General features: G+C 43.3%; 2 protein-coding genes across 3 annotated transcripts in view; both read right to left on the reverse strand.

Moving 5' to 3' along the window:
- The window catches only part of ERICH2 (glutamate rich 2), a 52,434-nt gene extending 42,150 nt beyond the window's left edge, over window positions 1-10,284 (reverse strand). Inside the window, exons 1-4 of one of the 2 annotated variants that reach the window (XM_023543057.2) lie at window positions 10,162-10,284; window positions 4,364-4,397; window positions 4,112-4,160; window positions 1,792-1,828 (exon numbers count right to left, since the gene is read on the reverse strand). In XM_023543057.2, coding sequence (XP_023398825.2) covers window positions 1,792-1,820 — 29 coding nt within the window. In that variant the 5' untranslated portion in view covers window positions 1,821-1,828; window positions 4,112-4,160; window positions 4,364-4,397; window positions 10,162-10,284. Of the gene's footprint in view, window positions 1-1,791; window positions 1,829-4,111; window positions 4,161-4,363; window positions 4,398-10,161 lie in introns of those variants that run through there. The other variant, XM_064287012.1, reaches the window with a different exon arrangement.
- Window positions 10,284-11,840, reverse strand: LOC135231587 (basic proline-rich protein-like). Its single transcript, XM_064287445.1, has 2 exons — window positions 10,421-11,840; window positions 10,284-10,376 (listed from the first exon to the last, which is right to left on the reverse strand). The coding sequence occupies exons 1-2, from the start codon at window positions 10,763-10,765 to the stop codon at window positions 10,296-10,298; spliced, it is 426 nt and encodes a 141-aa protein (XP_064143515.1). The 5' UTR covers window positions 10,766-11,840; the 3' UTR covers window positions 10,284-10,295.
- Window positions 11,841-12,342: the final 502 nt, after the last annotated feature.

Raw genomic sequence — 12,342 nt, forward strand, 5'->3', positions numbered from 1 at the left:
TACTCACTTGCCTATGCCAGGAAATTTGGAAGACAGCTACCTGGCCAGCCAGCTAAAAGAGATCTATATTTATGCCTATTCCCAAGAAATGTGATCATTAATATCACACACAAGGAAAATTTTGCTGAAGATCATTCAAAAGTATCTGCAGCAGTGTATCGACAGGGAACTGCCAGAAACTTAAGGCAGATTCAGAAGAGGACGTGGAAACAGGGATATCATTGCTGATGTCAGATGGATCCTGGCTGAAAGCAGAGAATACCAGAAGGGTGTTTACCTGTGTTTTATTGACTATGCAAAGGCATTTGACTGTGTGTATTATAACAAACTATGCATAACATTGTGAAGAATGGGAATTCCAGAGCACTTAATTGTGCTCATGAGGAACCTGTACATAGATCGAGAGGCAGTCGTTTGAACAGAACAAGGGGATACCACGTGGTTTAAAGTCAGGAAAGGTGTGCGTCAGGGCTGTATCCTTCCAGCATACCTATTCAATCCGTATACTGAGCGAATAATCCCAGAAGATGGACTATACGAAGAACGGGGCATCAGGATTGGAGGAAGACTCATTAACAATCTGAGTTGTGTTATGCAGATGATATAACCTTGCTTGCTGAAAGTGAAGAGGACTTGATGCACTTACTGATGAGGATCGAAGACCACAGCCTTCAGTATGGATTACACCTCAATACAAAGAAAACAAAAATTCTCACAACTGGGCCAGTAAGGAGCATCATGATAAACAGGCAAAAGATTGAAGTTGTCCAGGATTCCATTTTACTTGGATCCACAATCAACACACATGGAAGGAGCAGCCAAGAAATCAAAAGATGCGTTGCACTGGGTAAATCTGCTGCAAAAGACCTCTTTAAAATGTTGAAAAGCAAAGATGTCACCTTGAAGACTAAGGTGCACCTAACCCAAACCACAGTTTTTTCAATTGCCTCCTACGCATGTGAATGCTGGACGATGAAAAAAGAAGATCAAAGAAGAATTGATGCCTTTGAATTGTGGTGCTGGAGAATACTGAATATACCATGGACTGCCAAAAGAACGAACATATCTGTTTTGGAAGAAGTATAACCAGAATGCTCCTTAGAAGCAAGGATGGTGAGACTACGTCTCACATACTTTGGTCATGTTATCAGGAGGGATTAGTCCTTAAAGAAGGACAACATGCTTGGTAAAGTACAGGGTCAGTGAAAAAGAGGAAGGCACTCAATGAGATGGATTGACATAATGGCTGCAACAATGGGCTTAAGTATAACAACAAATGTAGCATGGGACAGGACTGGGCAGTGTTTCGTTCTGTTGTACAGAAGGTCGCTATGAATCAGAACCGACTCGATGGCACCTAACAACAATAATATTTCACTACTAAATTGAAATTGTTCAATTTTAAAGTAAATATTCACATAAAGAAATACTCTGGAAGAAACAAGCAAGTATCAAAGGAAGTAGGAATGAGCAACGAAAATTATTTTCTGTGCGGTATATATATATACACACACATGCATAAGTAAAATACAAGCTATTCAGTGTTGAAGCATTAAAAAGTAAAAATAAGTATTATCTATACCTTCTGCATTTTTATCTATATGCATTTTTCATTTTAAATTTCCTTCTATCTAAGTAGCAATTGCTTTGACTGAAGCAAAAGCTAAGGTGCTAATCCATGCATTTCTGGCCTTTCAGATTTAATTGGGTGACAAATGATTGTATTATCTAGTTCTAATTGCTTAAAAGGCATGTGATAGACCACCTGTGCAACTGAAGATACCTTCTTACCTTGACATATCTTCATTTGGTTCAATCATCTCTTTTTCTGAAAAAGAAGAAAAAAATCCATACCTTAGTATTTTATCAGTAGTGACGCTCCTAATATAAATTTCTGATAGGCAGATATTTAGGCATTTTTTACAAAACAGACAAAAAAGTAAAGAATTTAATTACTAAATCATTTCACCCCACTCAACCACTCCAGTGGATTATCTTCTTATATTTAGAACCAAATGGTGGTGTCATGGATTGAATTATGTCCCCCCAAAAATGTGTGTATTAACTTGGTCAGGCCATGTGTGGTTGTCCTCCATTCTGTGCTTGTAATTTTATGCTGAGAGGATTAGGGTGGGACTACAACACCACCCTTACTCAGATCACCTCCATGATCCAAGGTAAAGGGAACTTCCCTGGGGTGTGGACTACACCACCTTTTATTTCTTAAGAGATAAAAGGAAAGGGAAGCAAGCAGAGAGTTGGGGACCTCATACCACCAAGAAAGCAGCACCAGGAACGGAGTGGGTCCTTTGGACCCAGGGTCCCTGCACCTGAGAAGCTCCTGGAGCAGGAGAAGATTGAGGACAAGGACCTTCTTCCAGAGCCAACAGCGAGAGAAAGCCTTCCCATGGAGTTAATGCCTTGAATTTGGACTTTTAGCTGACTTTACTGTGAGGAAATAAACTTCTCTGTGTTAAAGCCATCACTTGTGGTATTTCTGTTATAGCAGCACTAGATGACTAAGACAGAATGTGGTACCGAGAGAGTGGGGTTCTGCTCTAACAGATACCTAAAATGTGGAAGCAGTTTTGAAACAGTGAATGGACAGAGTTGCAGCAGTGACAGAGGGCTAGCAGCAGCAGAGAACCTACAGCGGCAGAGAAGTGGCAGCAGCAGCAGAACCAGGAGACCAGCATGAGAAGGCACTGGATCCGACCCATAGAGCGAAAGAGCTGAGCGCCTGCTCACAGGAGGCTTCCTGGTGGAGTGGGGTAACTCTGGGCACTTATCAGTGAAGCTAGGCTTGCTGACCCACCGGGAGAGAGAGCTGAGTGCCTGTGTGCAGAAGGCTTACTGGCAGAGTGGGGTGCCTCCGGGCACTATCAGTGGAACTACTGAGCTTTGGAACACTTGCCCCAGCAGGGCAGATGCAGCATGAGGCCCGAGGAGCCGACAGGCCAAGAAACCAGGAAAGAGAAGCTGAGAAGACAAGGAACACAAGAAGCTGAGCTGCCTCAGTCTCAAAAGGTATGGCCATGACCTTGGGGGTTTCAGTGGGTGGAGCCATGGCCTCTGGTGTTTCTAAGTGTGGAGCTGCCACTCAGATGGACTAGGAGAATTGTGTGCCTAAAGCCAAGGGAGCAGAGTTGCTGTCCCAGTGGGCCTGGAAGGTGGAGCTGAAGCCCAGGGCAGAAGGGCCTCAACTCAGAGCCAGAGAGTGTGGCCAATACCTAGAGGCTGGAGGGCAGGGTTGTTGTGTAAATTTCCTTAGAGAACAGAGGATTATTTTCAAAGCTTTGACGGCTAATATAATGCGTTCTACTGACTTGCTTGGTGCCCGTTATCCCTTTTTTACCTCCGGTTTCTCCCATTTGTAATGGAAATGTCTAGCTTGTGCCTGTTCTGCCATTGTACCTTTGGAAGCAGATAATTTGTATTCTAGATTTCACAGATGAAGGGGAATTTTTGGGTTTTGGACTTGGAGTTAAGACTTTTGGTATGATATGATGGGATGAATATGTTTTGCATGTTCCAAAAATGTGATTTTTGGGGGGCCAAAGGGTGGAATGTCATGGATTGTATTATATCCCCCCCAAAATGTGTGTATCAACTTGGTTAGGCCATGTGTGGTTGTCTTCCATCTTGTGATTGTAATTTTATGTTGAGAGGGTTAGGGTGGGATTGTAACACCACCCTTATTCAGGTCACCTCCCTGATCCAAGGTAAAGGGAGTTTCCCTGGGATGTGGCCTGCACTACCTTTTATCTCTCAAGAGATAAAAGAAAGGAAAGCAAGCAGAGAGTTGGGGACCTCATACCACCAAGAAGGCAGCACCAGGAGCAGAGCAGGTCCTTTGGATCCGGGGTCCCTGCGCCTGAGAAGCTCCTCGACCATGGGAAGATTGAGGACAAAGACCTTCTTTCAGAGCCCACAGAGACAGAAAGCCTTTCCCTGGAGCTAACACCTTGAATTTGGACTTTTAGCCTATTTTACTGTAAGGAAATAAATTTCTCTTTGTTAAAGCCACTCACTTGTGGTATTTCTGTTATATCAGCACTAGATGACTAAAACAGGTATCAAACACATTCTTTGTAAGTAATAAAGTACTTACCCGTTGGATCAAACACTAACAATCTGTCATAATATCCATTTTTTGGTACCTAAAATAGAAGCAGAAATAAAAATGAGTACCATCATTATTATTTTAGTTTAAGGTATTTGAAATCATTTATCAATAGTTTTTAAACATTTCTATTATTTAGGCTAACATGTAATTTTATACTAAAGCCAATTATTCAATGATTATATAAATTGATGATGAAATTGACTCAAAGCATCCTAAAAATAGTTTACATACTCTTACCTTTACAGCATCTGTCTTGTCTTGATAATTCCTGCTAGAAGACAAAATGTTCATTTCATAAGTCTCTAGATACTTACATAAATTTAAAATGTAAATAAAACAAAATGTAGGAACTCAACTTATCAGTGGAGTATTAAGTATGTATTTTGTGCTTTTACTTAGTAGCATTATTTCTATCCTAATTACAAATCATCATTATTCTGGATTATGAAATTAGTTTTAAAAATATCTAGAAAAATTAACCTTCCCTATTCCCCCTATCTCACCTTGGAGTTTATGTAAAAAGAGCTATGGGAACAATTTTGCATGGAAGAAAAACTTATATATTAAATAAACCTGTAATTCTGTTATCTTTTTGGTTTTACATAACTCGGACTCTAGATCTTCATCACAAAACCATCAACGGCAGGCTGAGGACTGCCCTTTCTGATGCTTTCTCTAAAGGAAATGATAGGAAGATGTCCTGTGGGGCTGATTAAGATTGTTTAAAAAAAAAAAAAAACCCATTGCCGTCATGTTGATTCCGACTTATAGGGACCCTATAGGACAGAGTAGAACTGCCCCGTAGAGTTTCCAAGCAGCGCATGGAGGATTCGAACTGCTGACCTTTTAGGGAAGCAAAATATCAGGTTTGACTGTGATGGAGACAAGCAGACTAGCTCTGGGGGCTTTTAATTAATTAATTTTGAAGTCACATGTTATGTATTGAATTATGTTCCCCAAAAATGTGTGTCAACTTGGCTAGGCCATGGTTCCCAGTATTGTGTGACTGTCCACCATTTTGTCATGTGATGTGATTTTCCTATGTGTTATATTCTACCTCTATGACGTTAATGAGGTAGGATTAGCTGCAGTTATGTTAATGAGCAGGATTTAATCTACGAGATTAGGTTGTGTCTTAAATCAATCTCTTTCAAGATATCAAAGAGAAAGGCAAAAAGAGAGACAAGAGGGACCTCATATCACCAAGAAAGCAGAGCCAGGAGAATAGTACGTCCTTTGGACCCGGGGTCCCTGCACTGAAAAGCTCCTAGTCCAGGAGAAGACTGATGAACAAGGACCTTCCTCTAGAGCCAACAGAGAGAAAAAGCCTTCCTCTGGAGCTGATGTCCTGAGTTTGGACTTATAGCTTCCTTCCTAGACTGTAAGAGAATAAATTTCTCTTTGTTAAACCCATCCACTCGTGGTTTCTCTGTTACAGCAGCACTAGATAACTAAGATACCACATAAGCTTTAAAATACTGAAACTTGCTTAGAAAGATCACTGACTCCAGGGAAAAAGCAGAGTAATTTAGAACACAAGTTAAAGCAGAGACCAATCAGCTGAAAATAATGAGGTACAGCCACTGTATAGATAACATATGTTTTTAAAGTAACTATCACATACTTGGAAACCCTGGTGGTGTAGCAGTTAAATGCTATGTCTGCTAACCAAAAGGCCAGCAGTTCAAATCCACCAGGCGCTCCTTGAAAACCCTGTGGGGCAGTTCTACTCCGTATTGTAGGGTCACTACAAGTTCAGAACTGACTCGACGGGAATGGGTTTTTGGTTTGGATCACATACTTGGAAACGCTGGTGGCACAGTGGTTAAGAGCTATGGCTGCTAACCAAAAGGTCAGCAGTTAAAATCCACCAGGCGCTTCTTGGCAACTCTATGGGGCAGTTCTACTCTGTCCTATAGGGTCGCTATGACCAGAATTGACATGACAGCAATGTGTTTGTGGTTTTTTTTTTTAATCACATATTTTGGACATGTTATCAGGAGGGACTAGTCCCTGGAGAAGGACTTCATGCCTGGTAAAGTAGGGGGTCAATGAAAAAGAGGAAGACCTTCAATGAGATGGACGGACACAGTGGCTGTAACAATGGGCTCAGGCATAACAACGACTGTGAGGATCGCAGGATCAGGCAGTGCTTAGTTCTGCTGTACACAGGGTCGCTATGAGTCGGAACCAACTTGATGGCACCTAACAACAATATGAAAAAGAAAAAAAAAACTCTAAAAGCAAACACTTTCAGAAATAATATTGGTAATATTCAGATAATATTGGTTGACTCTGGGGAGGAAAAACAGATGGCAACCAGACTGGGAATAGGTCTCTGGGTGACGCAGTTTACACTTGAACCTACCTGGAAGAAAGGCCTGGTGATCTGCTTTCATAAAAATTACAGCCAAGAAAACCCTATGGAGCAGTTTTTTTTTCTTTTTTTTTTTTATTAACTTTTATTGAGCTTCAAGTGAACGTTTACAAATCCAATCAGTCTGTCACATATAAGTTTACATACATCTCACTCCCTACTCCCACTTGCTCTCCCCCTAATGAGTCAGCCCTTTCAGCCTCTCCTTTCGTGACAATTTTGCCAGCTTCCCTCTCTCTCTATCCTCCCATCCCCCCTCCAGACAAGAGCTGCCAACACAGTCTCAAGTGTCCACCTGATATAATTAGCTCACTCTTCATCAGCATCTCTCTCCACTCGCTGACCAGTCCCTTTCATGTCTGATGAGTTGTCTTCGGGGATGGTTCCTGTCCTGTGCCAACAGAAGGTCTGGGGACCATGGCTGCCAGGATTCCTCTAGTCTCAGTCAGACCATTAAGTATGGTCTTTTTATGAGAATTTGGGGTCAGCATCCCACTGATCTCCTGCTCCCTCAGGGGTTCTCTGTTGTGCTCCCTGTCAGGGCAGTCCCTATGGAGCAGTTTTATTCTGTAACACATGGGGCTGCCATGAGTCAGAATCAACTTGACGGCAACCAGTTTGGTTTTTTGGTTTTCTTCCTTTTTTTCTCTTCCTCCCTCCCGTCTCTCTTCCTTACTAGGCTGTGAGTTCCAGGTGTGCAGGGACTTTGTACTGTTCATTCCAGTGCCTAGAGCACTCCATATCATATAAATAGGTGCTCACTAAACATTCACTGAGTGAATGGAGCTGGAAGGAAAGAAAAACAAGCAAGCAAAGAAAAAGAATGTACTACATTTGAGATATTCTGTCCAATATAATAGCCACTAGTTACACGTGGCTATTTAGCATGTGTAGTTGAAACTGAGATATGCCGTAAGTGTAAAATACACACTGGAATTTTAAAGACCTGCTGCCAAAAGAAAATGTAAAATATCTCATATGCCACTCTTCTAGGTAAGTGTTTACTAACCAGCAGCCAATAGGGCCAAATAGGTTTTATGTGGACTACAGTCTTCAAAAAAAGTTTTAAAAATTAGTTGCTAACATTTAAAATTCAGATTTTACAAAATTCTTATTTCAAGTTTATCTTAACACAGTGGCTCCAACAATGGGCTCAACCATAGCAACAACTGTGAGGATGGCATAGGACCAGGCAGTGTTTCGTTCTGTTGTGCACAGGGTTGTTGCGAGTCGGAACTGACTCGACAGCACCTAACAACAACTTGTAGTACTGGAAGATATGACATATTTCTTCCTCATCCCACTTGTAAAATTAGTTTATCCTTTTGTGCTATCTATTCTTATGAGCTTCCTTGTATTCTAGGTAGGAATGGGCAAAGAATCAATGGACAGACAGCTATGTGCTCAGGCTCTGCACTGTATGAGAAGGGGAGATAGCTGAGTAAGCACTATGCTCCATCCTGTGGAAGCTTAGTGGGGAAAACAGCAATAGAATGTAGGATCAATATTTCATTGCATAAACCCATTGCCATTCAGTCCATTCTGACTAATTAACGACCCTATAGGACAGAGTTGGAAACCCTGGTGACGTAGTGGTTAAGACCTATGGCTGCTAATCAAAGGTCAGCAATTCAAATCCGCCAGGGGCTCCTTGGAAACTCTATGGGGCAGTTCTACTCTGTCCTATAGGGTCACTATGAATCAGAATCGACTTGACGGCACTGGGTTTGGTTTGGTTTGGTTTAGGCCAGAGTAGAACTGCCCCCAAAGGGTTTCCAAGGAGCACCTGGGGGATTCGAACTACCAACCTTTTGGTTAGAGCGTAACTCTTAACCATTGTGCCACTGGGGCTCCATTTCATTGCATAGGTGAGCTCAAACATGGGGGAAAAAAAATGGTTTCAACGATCATTTATATCACTTATAACTACTTTTAAAAATGATTAAGTGTAAATTTTATATACTTTCTTTGCACCATAATAGAGAGCTAAGGGCCCAGACTCAAGTCAGATCGTTGCTGCTGTCTAACCAAAAAAAAAAAAAAACCAAACCCACTGCCATCAAGTTGATTCCAACTCATAGTGACCGTATAGGACAGAGTAGAACGGCTCCATAGGGATTCCAAGGAGCACGTGGTAGATTACAAACTGCCGACCTTTTGGTTAGCAGCCAAACTCTTAACCACTATGCCATCAGGGTTTCCTGTTGCTGTCCAGTCAATTCCAATTACCTATGTTCAAATCCCAGCTCCCCTACCTACAAACTGTGTGACCTTGAGCAAACTCCTCAACCTCTCTATGATTTAGTTTCCTTAACTATAAATAAGGATAAAAATTGTACCTGTGTCATAGTTATCATGAAATAATAGCTAATAACAATAAAATAATGTTGGTTCTTAGCCGTTGTATCAATTCTGACTCACAGTAACCCTATATGACAGAGTAGAACTGCCCCATAGGGCTTCCTAGGCTGAAATCCTTATGGGAGCGTTTCTCCTGAGGAGTGGGTTCAAACCACTGATCTTTCAGTTAGCAGCCGAGCACTTAAACATTGCATCACCAGACCTCCTAGTAGCACTGACCTACTACTACAATCACAATTACTACAATTACTCCTCCTCCTCCAATTACTATTTGTTTTTATTATTTCCTACAACCTAGCAAGGACAGTCCTGCATGTGAATTCTGACAAATGGAGCCAATTCTAAGTGCACAACTGAGACCAGATGGGGCAAAGATTAGGGGAGCGATGTAGATCAGTTAGGAAGCTGCAATTCTGGAGTGGTACACTGGGATCCCTACAAAGGTCTTGGAATTCAGCTCTGGTAAACTTTTAACACAGAGTACTGCATTTTGTTTGTTTGTGTGCTTGTTTGCTTGTTTTTGCTTTTTTTCCCCCTGAGATAAAAAAAAAAAACAAACTTCAATTAAAAATAATTTTAAAAAAAGGAAAAATTGAATTTGGGATCATTGTACTTGGTTTGTAGGAGACTGAAGCAAGTCAAAAGACATTTTTTGTGCCAAATTTATTATTAAAAAGAAATTTCCAGGGGACTCTGTTGGGTAAGAGCACATTAGAGCAATGTACCTATATCCTCTGGGAAGCCAAACAATAAATTTGTATCCTGTTAATCTAAATGCTACAGGGTTGCAGTGTAGGCTAGTTTGAGTAGCTAAAAGCCCATAATATCTTAATTTTGGGTCTCAAGTCAATTTTTTCATTCCATAGGTTGACGGCTGGAACTTAGAAGTGATTCGTTGTCCAAATCCCTCATTTTACAGAAGATGAAAGCAAGGCCCCGAGAGGTTAAAATGATTTGTCCGAATTCCACCGAAATTTTTATGTTCCAGCAAGTTACGAATATCTTAACCACAGCCAGAGAAGTGTGTTGCCTCTACCGGCCACAACAAAAAAACAGTGAAAGAATCAGTGGGGACAGAACGCAAGGAACGGGAAGCAGGGAGAGGCGAAAAACCCTGGGATTGAACGTGGCCATTTTCATCATTTTGGGGGGAAGAGTTGGCATGTACGACTGCCAAATCCGAGAAGGGCCGTATAGACACACAGCCACGCAGACACAAACATCCCTTCCCCAGTCCCCCACCGCGCGGAGGGGAGAAGCCGAGGGCTGGGCCCACATCGAGCCCCGCCGATCCTACCTTCTCCCGCGGCGCCTTGGCAGCCGGGGGACCACCGAGCCCAAACCTGGAGGGGGCAGAAAAGTTCGCGGGTTCAGGCTCCGGGTGTGGGGGACTCCGAGGTGAGAGCCAGGTCGTATTGAACGCGGCGCCTCTTACCGGCTTGTGCCTCTCTCAAGCCGACCACCCGAAGGGCAGGCATCGAAAGCGAGCCCAGCTCGCTGCTCGCGCGGAGTTCAGAGCGTGGAGCAGGGGACGCCGCGTCGCCATGGAGACAGACCCGCGCGCGTGCTAAGCCCGGGCAGCAGCGGAGAGGCGGGGCGGAGATCGGCGGATCACGGAGAGCAGCCGAGGGGGCGGGGCCTAGGAGGGGCGGGGCGAGCCCCGGAAGCGGCGGAGGGGCGGGGCGGGCCGGGGCTCGGCGAGCGGGGCGGGGCGGGGGCGGGGCCAGCACGGGTAGCCGCGTCGGGGCCGGGCGAGACGTTCCGAGCGGGGACAGTCCCGGGGCCCTGGGGGTCCTGCCGGTCCAAGACTTAGGGACATACGCCCTCGGGCGCACGTCTGCAGGCGCACCGATTACTTCGAGAACGATCACAGGGAAAGAGAGAGGAATGTCCGTGTCCATACCTGCTCCCACTAGCGAAGAGAGGGACAGGGGCGAGGTCACCTCGTTAGTGTTTTAAACTTAAGAATAAAAAGAAAAGCCCGAGTTGGATAAGGTGTCCTTGGATATAGACGAACAAATGTCCCGTACAGGCCTTGGCTCCCCAGTCTGAGGTAGTCCCAAGAGGATCGTGGGTTTCCTGGGGGAGAGGGGGAGTCGCTGGACACCAGTTTTCCCAGAAATCAGATTCGAGTGATTAGAACCAGAGAACCGCCTTTCCCACCAGCCCGGGACAGGTCCAGGCTCCCTTTGGCGCAGGGACTGCTGATCCGCTGGTTGAGGAAGTAAAATTGACGTCAGCCAGGGGCCGCTAGTGCTGCTTAAATAAATTGCTTTGGTCACAGAAGGGCAGCGAGGGGGAGAGCTCTTCTATAAGAAAATTCTAATTGTCCCTCAAGCTTGACTTCTAGGAAAGAATTGGTGGTTTTTCTCTACTTCGGGTGGGGAAGTCACTAGGATCGATTTGTTGCTAGGCAACGTGTTTTGTATGGAGCCAATTGTTGAAATCAAATCTGGATTCGAATTTCACATAGTAGCCACATGATATGAGGTATGATCTCTATTTAACTTGGGAGTTAGGCTCTATGGGGAAAAGATGTACCTTGGTGGATGGTTGTGAGCTTCAAATGGCATAAAATATATGAAGTAGAAGATGCTTGATGCTTAATAAATAGTAGATTGTATTATTATCGTTATTATAAAAATACAATCTCCTGGACCATTTCAAGGATCGAGAATATACAGAGACCCAGTTACTTTTTTAAATTCTCTTAATTACCTGTCCACACTCACTAAATCTTCCGTGAGCCCTGGATGATAAGAAGGAAGCAAAGGAAAAAAGAGAGAATGGGAGTTTTTTTACTAACGCAATGAAGTCATGGTAAATACATCCTTAGCGACGGCACCTAACGACAACAACAAAGTTTGATAAACATCAAACCACTACTTCCTCTATTACAGGAATACCCTTATATCTAATACAGGCCTGGCTTTCACCTTGGCCCTCCGGGTCCCTAAGCGCAAAATGAGAATAGTATTTTCCACACACAATTTTTTTTTTTTTTTTACTTGCCTCTGTCATTCAGAACATGAAATGAGAGAAAATTAGTAATGTTCTAGGTACAGGGCCTGGCACGTGACAATTCATCAATAAATCTAACGTATTATTATTACTACTAATATTGTGTATGTGAATAAATGGAGTCCCTGGTTGGCACAAACCGTTAAGCACTTGACTATTAGCCGAAAGGTTGGCAGTTCAAATCCACCTAGAAGCACCTTCGAAGACAGGCCTGGCAACCTGCTTCCAAAAGGTCACAGCCTTGAAAAGTGTATGGAGCCATTCTGCTCCGCAGACACGGGGTCCGGGGTCCACGAGAGTTGGAATCCACTGGTGGCTGGGAACTAACAACAACTATAACAATGTGAATAAATATAGCTAATCTCAAGGTAGCTGTAAGAATTTAAAAGACAATGTAGGTAAGGTGTCTAACCCAATGACTATCCCATTGTGGTTATTTTACTTTTCAGCAGATCGA

The sequence above is a fragment of the Loxodonta africana genome, chromosome 6 (assembly GCF_030014295.1).
Source record: "Loxodonta africana isolate mLoxAfr1 chromosome 6, mLoxAfr1.hap2, whole genome shotgun sequence".
Lineage (NCBI taxonomy): Eukaryota > Metazoa > Chordata > Mammalia > Proboscidea > Elephantidae > Loxodonta > Loxodonta africana.